Source organism: Ostrea edulis, chromosome 3 (genome assembly GCF_947568905.1).
Source record: "Ostrea edulis chromosome 3, xbOstEdul1.1, whole genome shotgun sequence".
NCBI classification, from domain to species: Eukaryota; Metazoa; Mollusca; class Bivalvia; order Ostreida; family Ostreidae; genus Ostrea; species Ostrea edulis.
In genome coordinates this window covers 81,527,539-81,541,561 of record NC_079166.1, presented here as the reverse complement: position 1 = coordinate 81,541,561, position 14,023 = coordinate 81,527,539, and the positions used below count along the sequence as shown (strand labels likewise).

At 36.1% G+C, this 14,023-nt stretch overlaps 1 protein-coding gene across 1 annotated transcript; it reads left to right on the top strand.

Annotated features, from left to right (window-relative positions):
- The first annotated feature begins 1,980 nt into the window (after positions 1-1,980).
- Positions 1,981-3,660, top strand: LOC125673660 (tripartite motif-containing protein 3-like). Its single transcript, XM_048910345.2, has one exon. The coding sequence runs from the start codon at positions 1,981-1,983 to the stop codon at positions 3,658-3,660; it is 1,680 nt and encodes a 559-aa protein (XP_048766302.2).
- The last annotated feature ends 10,363 nt before the right edge of the window (positions 3,661-14,023 follow it).

The following is a 14,023-nucleotide window of genomic DNA, read 5'->3' as shown; positions in this document are numbered from 1 at the left end:
ATGGCCAACTGTTTGTATTATTTTTCACTAGTCAGTTAGTTTTATTACCTGTTTGCACTGATACATGTATGATATTATTATGTATATAATAAAGTGACAATGTCCTGATGAATCTTGATTAGGATAGTGATTTGTGACAGTTTTGTATTGCATAATGATTTATTGAGGTTAGTTTCGATGTGATTATGAATATCAGGGCGACATTAAATTTTGAGAGGGAGAGTCTAGTGAGGTCGTGTTCCTGCTGCTAAATAAACAATGTGCCATACATTCTCTTCCGTTCTTTTTAGGGATTACAATATGCATAATTGATGGTAATGCTTCCATTGCATAATTCAAAACATCTCGGACATACAAAATGACCAGACCATTGATGGTCATGCTTACAATGTATACTTCAAAGAATCTCGCACATACAAAATGACCAGACCATTGATGGTCATGCTTACAATGCATAATTCAAAACATCTTGCTCATACAAAATGACAAGACCATTGATGGTCATGCTTACAATGCATACTTCAAAACATCTCGCACATACAAAATGACCAGACCAATATAGGTATGCAAGGGAGATAAACAGGCGAACCGCATGCAATTAAGATAATTATCAAATTCTGGTTAATTCCTATATTTATTGTAGATGTACTAGTATGCCAAACATATAAAAGCTATATACTATACAAATATATAATGATAATGATATCAACGACGAGCACACAGCAAAGAACGAAAACTCTGATAACTCTGATTTAAAGTAACGCGTTTCAATCATAAAGTAAATAAGCAACATACAGAATGGGAGATCAATGAAAACAATTAACAAACTGTAATTATTTACTCAGTATCATCTCTATATATCTTAATTACATGAGAAGAAACAACAATCTTGCTGTGGCCTTCAATTCAACGTTTAGATATATCGACGACGTTTCCTTTATGAACAATAATACTTTTCATTCATGTATATGTCAGTTTGATATATCCCTGTGAACTCGACATAAAAGACACCACTGAGTCGTGCACTTCTGTATCAAATCAGTTGAGAGATATAAACAACATATGCAGGTGATAATGGAATATTACTTTAAAAATATGAGAAGTTGACGAATGGAGAAGCTGAAATCATCCCGTTTGTCATAAACTTGAGTTGTTAGTTTGCCGTTAATAAATATCTAAGTATGAAGCAGTTCAAGTGGATGACTATGTGGTGTCTTTTATTTCGAGTTCACTGGGATATATCGAATCGATATATGAATGTAAATCATCATTGTTAATAGATATATGTAATACGTAGTCAATATATCTGAGAATTTATTCCAAAACTGGAACTGATTTTGGTCAGGCTTTAACCAACATCTGGAACAACATTCTTAAAGCTTTTCTGAACACTTTAGTGGCATCAATGAGGCGCCGTTGTCAAGCATGCGTGAATGCAAATGGAGGTCACACTCGTTATTAACTTTGTTAATTCAAGCTGGAATACCATTGTCTTTCGAGTGTGCTGAAATTGACGTTATTCGATGTTAACGTTAACATTAATGGATTGTGAAATGTTGTAACGAATACATTTGTTAATAGTATTACAAAAATAAAATTTGTTCATTGCTATTTTAAAATAATTTTTTCATATATTAGATAATGCACATTTTCTTTTTCCGCTAGTATAAATGGGATCATTTCTTGAAAAATCGATAAATTTACTATTTGCAAGATTGAACGAAAATTGTCCCTTATTGATCCTTGTTCTTTCCTAAACTGGGAAAACAGGGCTAGGTTCGATTTTTAACACTTTAAGGATGTATTTCGTCTATTGAAATATTGATTTTATGCAACGTGGACTTTGTGCTCGATTGTTTGCACACATTTAAAACACAGGACGATTGTATAATAGATTTATTCCATGTGTCGGCCGTCAGCAAGGTTATACAATATGTGACACACCGTTGATCATTTCCAACGTTTAATTTTGCAATGGAAATGACACAACAGTCTCAAATAGCTGTTGTCTGTGAATACTGTGAGGAAAATGTAGATTTTTCGTGTACTTGTGGCAAAAACATTTGTGAAAAATGTCTAGGAAAGCATATCAAAGAGAATCCCAAACATTCAGCTGTTCCATACCAAGAGCGATCAGCCGCGACATCCTTAATGATCGCCGCGACATCCTTAATGTGCGAGAAACACAATGCAAGATTGTGCGAATTCTTCTGCAAAGAGTGTTTTGAATCCATTTGCGTGATATGCTCACGCACAGCACATAATGATCATGGTCTGATATCTATGGAGGATCAACTGGCTTCTCAAAGGAATGCAATGACAGAAGAGCTTCAAAAAATTGAGAAACAGTTTAAAGCTATGTACCTAAAACTGTTGACTGAGATTGAAGAACAACTTTCGGATGTTCCCGCAAAATACATAGATATACGAGCGAGCATTGATCATGCAGGGATTGCTTTGCAGAAGGAAATTGAAGGGACGGTATGCAAATTAAAAATGCAGGTAGAAGCTATGGAAATGGAACACCTTGATTCCCTCAGAGAAAACAAATCAAAGATACAGAAATTTCTAGAAGACATTGAGGGTGCTGAATCTTTGATACATGAGCAGATGGCAGATGCCAAACAGTTAACCGTCTTCCAGACAACGTCATATCCTTTCGATCATTGTCCCAAGTTGACAGAAATAACATTTCCCAGTTTCCGAGGGAGCAACACATATTTTAATTGCCTTGAGTTCTTAGGAGAGGTGGTTCCAATGGAAAAGAAAACAAAGTCTATTAATGAAGAAGAACCTGAAACTCAAAATGGAGTGGACATGGAGAAAGCAATCGAAGTGCTGAAAAATGCCAGGAATGAGAAAAGAATAGAAACTGTTTACTCATATATTTCCGATTTGTCATGCACAAATGATAATCACATCCTCGTGTGCGGGACGTACAAACTGAAAAAAAGCTATAAAATTCGCATGCTAGATTTCGATGGAAAAGAAGTTAAAGCAATACCAGTTAATTATCAAGCGAATTTTATCACAGAAGGATCCGATGGAACTGTATATTATACTACATATGACAATCAAGGTGTAAAGAAGATACAAAATGGAACCAACGAGACATTTGTAAAGGACGACGATTGGACACCGAATGGTGTAGCTTGCAGGAGTTCTGGTGATCTCATAGTAGCCGAACAAAACAAACCACTAGCAACGGCGCGTTTACGCATTTACTCGTCAAATGGAACAGTTAAGCAAACAATTGGTTCCTGCACCAATAGCCCAGGAGAGATTCTGAAAAATCCTACGTTTGTTTGCGAAAACGTAAACGGTGATGTCTGTACATCTGACGAGGGGAACCAGAGGGTGGCAGTGTTTCTGCCTGCAGGAGGTCTAAGATTTCTGTATGGAGGGAAAACTGATACGACAAACCTACAGTCTTTTAATCCTCGTGGTCTAGCTACAGACTGCCTTGGTAACATTCTAATTGCTGATTATTTCAACCACACCGTTCATATGATAGACCGTGAAGGACGATTCTTACAGTACATCTCGACAAACAAAATTATCTTTCCGTATGCATTATCGATTGATAACGGAAATCGACTCTTGGTAGGACGATACACAGACGCTAGAATAGAAGTTGTGGGGTATTTAAAATCCACCTAACTACAAAGAAATATTTGGTGTTATTGTGCAATGAATGACACTACAATGACCGAAGTTAGAACTACCGAACAAAGTAAATATAGAGATTAGTATGCGTTTGACTGAATATTGCAAGACTAATAACCGTGTATATTAACTCGGGTCTAGTATGATCAGTGTTTGAGTGTTTTTAAAATTATGTAGGATGTATTTAATGGTTGAATAAATTTTCATTGTAAGCCACTTTATAAATTGCACATTAATTACATTAACATTGTTTATACCAAAGCACTTATGGATCGTACTTCATCAGATTTTAAAATCTTGTCATGTTAGGGGATATTGATGAGAAATGAAATAAAGCCAGGTTATTCCTTTGATTACGGATATGAGAATTTTTCACAAGTACTCATTAGCCATTACTAGATTTAAATATTTAGTCCTACTTAGCCTTATTTCTTTTGAGAGATCTTTCTAAAATTGAGACAGACTACTGACAAAAACGTTGATTGGGCAGGGTTCCAATTGTCTCGTTTAACATCAGGATTTCGCAAAGTCTATGGTTATAATAATGATCTAATTTGCAAAAACAACCCAGCATTGGAATACGACTTTAAGACAAAAATCTTTAAAGACCCCTGAGTACAATATCCAGCTAGCCCGGGTGTGAATATTGACCTTGGTGATTGGCTGAAGCATCATATTGACTGATACAAATGATTAATTCAATACAAGGAAACTGAATATCAGAGCCTACGTGATCAGGCAACTTTGTGAACAGCTAATCTGCGAGACAGTTATGGAGTTTTTCGTTCTTTTACATGATTGAATAATTTGAGAACTTGTCACCTACATGTATGTATCACAGGTCATTTTAAGATCTGGTTGGAAATCATTATCGTTCAACGATTGCTACCCCAATTCGTAATCAAAGTCACCTTTTTTAGTTGTTGTGTTAGGTAGTCGAAAGTGACCAAAAGGAAATTTTCATTGAGTGACCAAAACTAAAAATCAATCGTATCAATTGTGAAAGTCCCAATTTATATTAGGCTCTAACATGAAGAACTCCCAATTCAATATAGGATCAAAGATGGAGAACCAATTTATTTTTGGCTCGATGATGGAGAAATGGAATGTTACTTGTATATTATTGTTGATAAATTGTATCTTGTCTAACTTTTCTCTTGAGAATTTTTTATTCAAATGGAGACGTCACCAAGACCGGTAATGGGCTTAGAATTTAGACCTTTGCTCGGAGCTTACGGCTATTGAGCAGTGAGGGTTCTTTAGCGTGCTACGCTAATGTCATCTCCGAAGACCTGTGACATTCACACCTGATACCGAGCGTTTGGCGATGGAACTGTCACTACCTGTTTTAATGACTTAGGTCTGTCACGGTCGGGATTCAAAACCCGGCCTTCCACATGTGGGGCGATCGCTCTACCCTCTAAACATCTATATTAACTGTGATAACATGTTTTATTTTTCCAAGGTTGTTTGATCGTAGTCAATCATAAATATGGAATTATTCAATCATATGATAATTAAGAAATAACCTAAACGCATATTCATGAATTTTGCAGTGGAAATTTGCTGTTTTTTGAATATCAAAACCGAGCATTTAACTGATACTTTTATATTTAAAAAAAAAAACCATGTCAAGACCAAGAAGGTGATAATGCGATGTATTGTGTGGTTTTTGTATACATGTACATGTATATGAAAAGGCGAAGATAAGAAACTTTGATCGGTCTAATAACTTCTACAAATAATACAAAATTAAATGTTGCCCAAATACGGACCCCTGGCCTGGACATACCAAAGGTGGGATCAGGTGCCTAGGAGGAGTAACCATCCCCTGCCGACCCGTCACATCCGCTTTGAGTCTTATATATCTTAATAAGGTAAATCCGTAGTCAAACTCAGTATGCAAAGGACGGCCTCTATTTGGTATGGAACATCTGAAACAGCATTTAACCCAATGGTAGGTTTTGTTGGTAAATTAGAATGTTATAACGACCATACAATTTGCGAAATACTGACTTTAAACGAGACTGTTGAAAACCTTGTAACATAAACGTATTTGTCAGTAGCGATTCTTGCTTTATAAACTGATCATAGACAGAACACGCTCTTGTGTATTGAATCAGTTGACAGACATAAACACCATTGAAGGTGATAATGGAATAGCGCTACATGAGAACATAAAAACAGGTCTGGTAACAAAAGAGCAAAATTAGTGCCCATGTGAATTCCAATAGAAACTCCATCATCTTTTTAATATCTACTTCAGACTACTTGTACATATAATCAGAGTGGTGTTTAATAAAGTGATTTTTGAAATGAATGAACACAAAATACATGCACGAATATCTTATAGTTCAATTTTTATCTAAAGAAGAAACTTTCGATGATGTCAAAAAGTATAGTCTTTGATTTATCATAAGGAATTATCGTGTAAAGTGTTGAAAAGTAATACGTTTTGGTATTGTTGATTTGAGAAAACTTTTGCGATTTCAAGTTTACTAAAAGTTCTTTAGAATCTATAGAATCCACATTTGATTTACATCATTGTACGTTATCATGGTCTCCTTCACATCAGTTGATAGGTTTGTGAGGAGGAAAGATAATGACTTTTTAATGACTCCAGCAATGTATCTATGTTTGTAAGGGTTTTTGGCAGTTTTGGAATACGATACGCACGACCTTGTTCTGCGTATCATCAATTTCGAAATCTAGGCAGGCTACTGACACGTTTATGGTACATGTGTTTCAACAGTCTCGTTTAAAGTCAGCATTTCGCAAATTCCATGGTATTCTTTTATCTATTTTTATTGATTATTGATCTAAACAAAATGTTTATTTGCAATATTTTTGCATTTACGAGTTATTTCTCCTGTTCAGACACTCCAAAAACATGTTTGTTTACCGTCAAGCGTTTTCGATAAACGAAATGGGCGCCATCGCCCGTGTGAATAATTTTGTATCATTTCTAAGCTGAATTTCTTACCCCAATCATAACCTGAAGTTAGTAATAGGTCCAAGTGCCTGAAAAGTGTAAAATCATCGGCACTTTCACTTAAATCACAACCATTTTGACCAGTACAACTAATTACCCCAAAGAGATTAAAGGAACCATAACGATTTAGAGACTCAAATACTAATTGTTATCAATATTGATTCATTATAATATATAAATTATGCTAATAAGAAATCCTTATAAAGATGCAAATGTCTTATTATTTCTATTTATATCCAAACAACATCAACACAGGTGTTTGATGATTTATGATAATGATGTTTATTTGGGTCGTTAGTCGCACCGGTCAAAATGGCTGTGATAAGTGTAAGTGCAGACGGTTTTACAATTTTCAATCACTTGGTGCTATTAATCACTTCGAGCTATTACGAACTTCAATTTCTGAATTGAACTTAGAAATATTATATGATGCTGCAAATTCTTTGTAATAACTTGTTACAATGCTCAGACACTCTATTTAGTGGTATAATGCCAAGACTCAGCTAAATGTCGACCACAAATAATGCTATTAGGCATTTTCCCCAAATTCATTTCTATATATCTTGGTAAGTATACGGAATCTCAGGATGAACTGTGGTAGCAATGTACATTAATTATGAATGAGTATATCAAAATACAGAGTGGGATTTTTTACCATTTAGTTTGTTGTTTTTACGTCGGCGACCTTGGGTACCCTATATTTAGAGTTCTGCACCTTTTTTCCTTGATAGTAAATTCGACCCCAATCGATATAATTGCCTGTGATGTAAACGCAATAATCCGTAGTCAAAATCAGTATGTATAGAACGGCCAACGCTTGGTATGAAACATGTCAGACAGCATTTGATCTTAGACAGGTTATATTTGCAAGTTAGATCATCATTTTATGATGATCATATATTGGGATATATGTATCGAAACTGATGCATGGGTAAATATTTCGAGTTACAGCTCATAGCAAGAAATTTTTTCTTCTTATGTACAAGGCTTGAATAACTTCCGTCTCATAAGCATACAAAACCAAGACAGCTAGTAAAGGATTAGAATGGTTGCCCATTATAATTCCAGCAGACTGGATGAAGACTTAATCACTGACAGCTATGTAGATAGTCATTGAGGATCTTGACATGAACTTATTTCATACAGAGTATTTATGCGTAGTTTTATACAACAAAATAATTTATGGATGACTCGTAAGAAGATATGAATATCTCCGTGTAATTGATTTGAGGAAGTAGCTGTCTATATTGTCAAAAGTCTCATACGATCGACACTGGCGGTTTTAGAAGTGATACTCTGGAGTTTGTTTCTAACTTATTGTGATAGGGATGTATACATTTGTGAGGATCTTTACACCCAAATATTTGTTTGTTATTATCTATTATTATACTTTCATGTAAAATACTCGAACCTGATTGGTCAAGAAGCATTTGAAAAAACATATTGTTACCCTCTGAGAACAGAAAACACGCGACCCAGGGTGATAGTATCTAGCAACAGGTAACAGTACTTGACAACGGGTGATATTATAAAAAATTATCACATGCGTCAAATTTATGCGCGTACGGTTCGCCGTATATTGCTAGACGACGTCGTTTGAGCGTTTGTAATAAACGCGAGTACCCGCATCGAAATAAGAAATATCGCACGACAGTGATTGATCAAATGTCAACAGACGTAAGTTTGTCTGCTTTCCAGTTTACATAACATTCAGTATAATAAAACAAATATTGCATGTATTTGAGGGTAACATTGAAATTTTCACCCCTCGAGAAACCAATGGTTTTCTCGGGGTGAAAATTTTCAATGTTACCCTCAAATACATGCAATATTTATATAATGTTTTCCCCGCATATCTTATGTTTCCCCCGCATATCTTATGTTTTCTCCTGCATCCCGTGAGAATCCGGGTTAGAATAGGTCCTCAGTATCCCTTTGCTTGTCGTAAGAGGCGACTAAATGCTCGGGAGAGATTTTTGAAAATCCCACGTTTGTTTGCGAAAATATAAATGGTGATATCTTATGTTTTCTACCGCATCCCGTGGGAATCCGGGTTAGAATAGGCCCTCATTATCCCGTGGGAATCCGGGTTAGAATAGGTCCTCATTATCCCGTGGGAATCCGGGTTAGAATAGGCCCTCATTATCCCGTGGGAATCCGGGTTAGAATAGGTCCTCATTATCCCGTGGGAATCTTGGTTAGAATAGATCCTCATTATCCCGTGGGGATCCGGGTTAGAATAGGTCCTCATTATCCCGTGGGGATCCGGGTTAGAATAGGTCCTCATTATCCCGTGGGGATCCGGGTTAGAATAGGTCCTCATTATCCCGTGGGAATCCGGGTTAGAATAGGTCCTCATTATCCCGTGGGGATCCGGGTTAGAATAGGTCCTCAGTACCCCCTTGCTTGTCGCAAGAGGCGACTAAATGGGGCGGTCCTTCGGATGAGACCGCAAAAAACGAGGTCCCATGCCACAGCAGATGTGGCACAAAAAAGATCCCTTCCTGCTCAAAAGCCGTAAGCTCCGAGCATAGGCCTGATTTTGTAGCATTTCACCGGCAATGGTAACGTCTGCATATGAGTGAAATATTCTCGAGAGGGACGGTATATAATATTCAATCAATCAATCATTTCCCCCCGCTTTTACTATTACAGATTCAGTGCAAAATAGTTTTCATATCTACGCTTACTTATACATGTAAGTGATTGTTTTTGCTGTATTGAGTCAACAAGACTGAGACGATTAACAAATTTTTGACGTTTTTCATCCCGGGTAGTACTTAGAAAAATAAGAATTCTGTTCTTCCGAATTTTTCAAGTACATGTAACTAGCTAGATAATTATATGGGGGTGAAGTAATGGTTTGAAAACGAAAATAACATATTTCGAAAAGAAAGGTCAATTGATGCATACAAAACATGTTGCATGGCAAGGTTTCAAAGACGATCACATAGTCTCATTTTATATTGTTGATCACAAATTTTCATTCTCTTATAATGTAGTTAAAAGACTACATTTCCAAAATTGCAATGATAGAGGGACACACTGTCTTACAATGAGAAATAGATGATAAGGGCGATTACGAACTAGGATTTATCCCTTTTGTCATTATTGAAGTTGATGTGTGATCAACAATCCTAACCCGTAGTTAACAAGTACGTTCTTTATGATTTATTAGCAAGAATAAACATAGAAAAACAAGCCCCCTCTACTTAACGTGGATAGTATACATGTTGTAGAAGCCGAAACCATTTTATTGTTTAGTTAACTAAAACTAAAATTCAGTGATGAAAATTAAAGTCTACAACTGCATCTTTGGCTCTCCTTGACAATTGATATAAACGTAGTTTATTGAATCGAAATCTGAGACCCATTGGCTCTGTTAAAGATAACATTGATGTATATTATATAAAGCAAAATATAAAACAAACAGGCAAATTACATCAATGAAATGCAGCGGCCATTAAGTCCACATGTATACTTTGCTTCATTTTTTTTTATCGTAGGGAATATAAGGACATCACCATTATTCATTGACACGGGTAGTGTTAATCTAGAATTTTCTTTCTTATTAAAGGTTTTCTATAACCAGAACCTGGCGCAGGGAACGTAACTCCATTCATTATCATGTCCTTCTCTGGAGTTATCCTTCTTTGCAAGTTCACAATGATAATCAAGTATATTACAAAACGTGTATGCATATTTGTAGAATTTTCTATCGTGTTTGTTAGATCACGCGATTTAAGTTGGAATAGGAATTTAAAAAAAACAACAACATGAGTTATGTTTAAGATGTTAAAACATTTGAAAAGTAGAAATATAACTCTTAGATCATTCACGCTTGCTGCAAATCCTCAAGGACCATGGAATTAAGGGCACTGTGCTCACGTGGTTCGTATCCTATCTTACCAATCGGACCCATATTGTCAAAGTGAAGGGAGCGAAGTCTGGTACCACTGAGTTGGGCTGCGGTATATCCCATGGATCGGTCCTCGGGTCCGTTCTGTTCAACATCAACACAGCATCCCTGGGGGCCCTTCTCAGAAAGAACAATGTATTGTACCACATGTATGCTGACGATAATGAACTGTATATCAGCTTTAAAGTTTTATAGGCCGCTCTTGTAGTCAGTCAGATGGAGTCTTGCTTGAGGTCAGTTCAAACCTGGATGGCTCAGCATCACCTCAAGATCATCACTGACAAGACTGAGGTGCTAGTGATATCCTCCAAACAAATGGCTGCACATACCATCACTGCAAGTAGGAGACGACTCTACCACTTCTGTTACTAAGGACAAGGGCGTTGGTGTAACCATTGACTGTCAAATGACCATGGAGGCACATATATCATCAGTGTGCAGAGGTGCCTTCACCCATCTTAAGAACCTGCGCCAGCTGGGGAGATATACAGTATCTGGACAGGGAATCGTTGGAATGTGTCAGAACAACAAAGCTGGACTACTGTAACTCTCTCTATTACAGCTTACCATCAAAGCAGATTCAGCGGCTCCAATCCATCCAAAACTCTGCAGCCAGAATCATCTCAGGCACCCGCAAATGTGACAGCATTACATCAGTACTACGTTCCCTCTATTGGCTGCCAGTTCAGCAAAGAGTCATCTTCAAAACATTGGTGTTAGTGTTAGTGTATAAAATAGTCAACATCATGGCCCCATACTACCTAGAGGAACTCATAACACCTTATGCTCTCTCCAGAACTCTGCGGTCCAGTGATCAGAGCCTACTACAAGTGTCATTCACCACCTCATCTGTGGTTCAAACTCGAGCTTTTAGTGTGGCTGGTCCTTAACTGTGGAATGCTCTGCCATAAGATATCAGAACTGCTGCTAATCTCTGTATCTTTAAATCTAATCTAAACTAAAAATTCATCTGTTTACAATTCATTACAACTAGTCTGTGCAGATGAAATTTAAGTCAAGATTATTTTGTTGTGCAGTCAAAACGGACTCCTTATCTTCACCTACTAGTTATTTGTTCTTATACAACTTATTTTACTTATTTTATTGTTATTTAAATAACGTGTAGAGCAATATGGATTTTACGCTTTACAAAACAGATTTATTATTATTATTATTATCATAATTATTATTGTCGTAGAAAAAAATTCTGCGATATAATTTTATGAAAATGGTTACATTTTCACCGCAGTGAATTGTATATTCCCATATAATAATACCGGATCGGTCATTGACAAAATGTTGAAGGGTGTATAAAGTTGAATACGACGGCGATATTTCCATGATATAGAGCTTTCTCACATTATCACCAGTGTGAGATAGAATTTACCCATGTGAGACAGCCATGTGAGATTTTTCTGTCTCGCACTCCTGCGACATCATTTGATTGTGACGTCATATATTTTCTATGATTTGCGTTATACGGTGAAGATTTACGATACATGATGAAGCCAAACTATATTGCATTGTTATCTTTAAATTTTAATGTATATAGCTTTCTGATGGACAACCTTGGGTTTTTTAGTTTACACTTGCAGTGTAAACCATTTTCGGGTACGCTCTTTCTGCCTATCTAATTAGTATATGCATCGAAGTTCAAATGACGATTTTGATAATTTAGAATTTTCTCAAAGCTCTTAAATTTATGCACTAAACTGTAGGTAAAATGTGAGAACAATAATCCTTCATTATTTACTCGTGTGGGATAGGGAAATTCCACCTCTGGAACAAGATTCGCTGTCTAGGACTCGACAAAGCCTCGTCCTAGGCTGCGAATCTTGTCCCCTCGGTGGAATTTCCCTATCCCAAACCCGTACTAATGAAGGATTCTATTAGTCTTGGTCATGTTGGTAATAATCAGCAAACATGGCTTTTATTTTTGCACCTATCAGTCGGTAGAGAAAATGCTGTTTCACTCTGACAAATAATTGGCTACATTACTTTCTTCATTATACTTCATAGTTAGCAAGTTTATTCGATATTAGACAACCTCTGTTCACTTTTGGTTGTCATCTTTCATTGGTTGTAATATTCTAACTACAATCAATATTGCTGTAATATTTTGGGGATTTGTTCTCTCTAGTTCACACATTAGCACTAAGATACTTATGGGACAATTGTGCTAGGAACGGCTCATGTGTAATTTGTTACGGTAAGGGGGTGAAAAATAAATCATGAATTCAATTCTTCCTGTATGATACACAAATCGCCATATTATTTACACATGTAACAAGAGCCTAAAATCATATCATATTCATAAAATTTCGTTGGTAAAGTGGTCATGAGCAGTTGCTGACCAGCATTCTTTTTTTTAGAGTAAAAAACTAATTATGTTCCAAACATCGCCAAATTTATGAAACAGAAAGTTTGATATGAGTTTAGAAGGCATCATGCCAGCAATGTTCTAAAATAGACTATAATCGAAAATAGTTGACTATATCCTGATATATATGAGTATAATATGTATATAGTATAATATGTATATAGTATACTATAGTATGTATAAGTTGTACATTACGATCCATGGGTTGAGGCCTCTGCTGGTGGACTGTTAGTCTCCGAGGGTCTCTACAGCCCAGTAGCTAAGTACTTCGTTACTAGCTTGAAAAGACGATTATATATTTAATTACTGGGATAAAATTTAGAAATTCATTTCAAAATTAAGGATTATCTCCCTCATGCATAGCTCTGATCCTTGGACGAATTTGGCTCCAGTTTTTGGCACTCTGGTTTTCCTGTTAGCTCTTGCAAGTTTATTGTTATTTCGTATTTCCAAAATTTCGCCTTGAGCATCACTGAAGAGACATTCTTTGTCGAAATGCGCATCTGGTACATCAAAATTGGTACTGTATAAGTTTTACATGAATTAAAATCGAGATATTGAATACTTTGATTAATAAAAGTAAAGACTTTGATTTACTTTAGCAAAAACTTTTACATCTTTAATAACTATGGCTACTTGAAAATTTTAATCTAAAAACTTGGATTTGTAATAGAATTAACTTGATACTCGACTTATTTGAGCAACAAAAGTACCAATGTATCGAGTTATATGCATAATTATATTAACGTTAGATTATGATAAAATCATATCAAATTTTGATGTCATTACAAATCACCAACTCATTGCAATGTTTAAATACGCACCATGGGGCCGCCCCAGGGCAACAAACTCAATAACAATTCAAAAGTTTATTCTAGCCGTTGGTTTGTAACTTAGCAACTCGTAAAGGCGATAGTCCCCACCAATTTACTTACGACGCGTTTAAATCAAATTTTCTTTCATTTACAACCATTTAACTTATTCAATGACATTTGCTGCGGGTCTGGTAGGAAATAGTTTAATTCGAATCGCCTCGGACAAACGTATACATTATAGCTCTAGACTT

Coding starts and splice junctions, on each gene's coding strand:
- LOC125673660 (XM_048910345.2), top strand. CDS start 1,981: ATGACACAACAGTCTCAAATAGCTGTTGTCTGTGAATACTGTGAGGAA.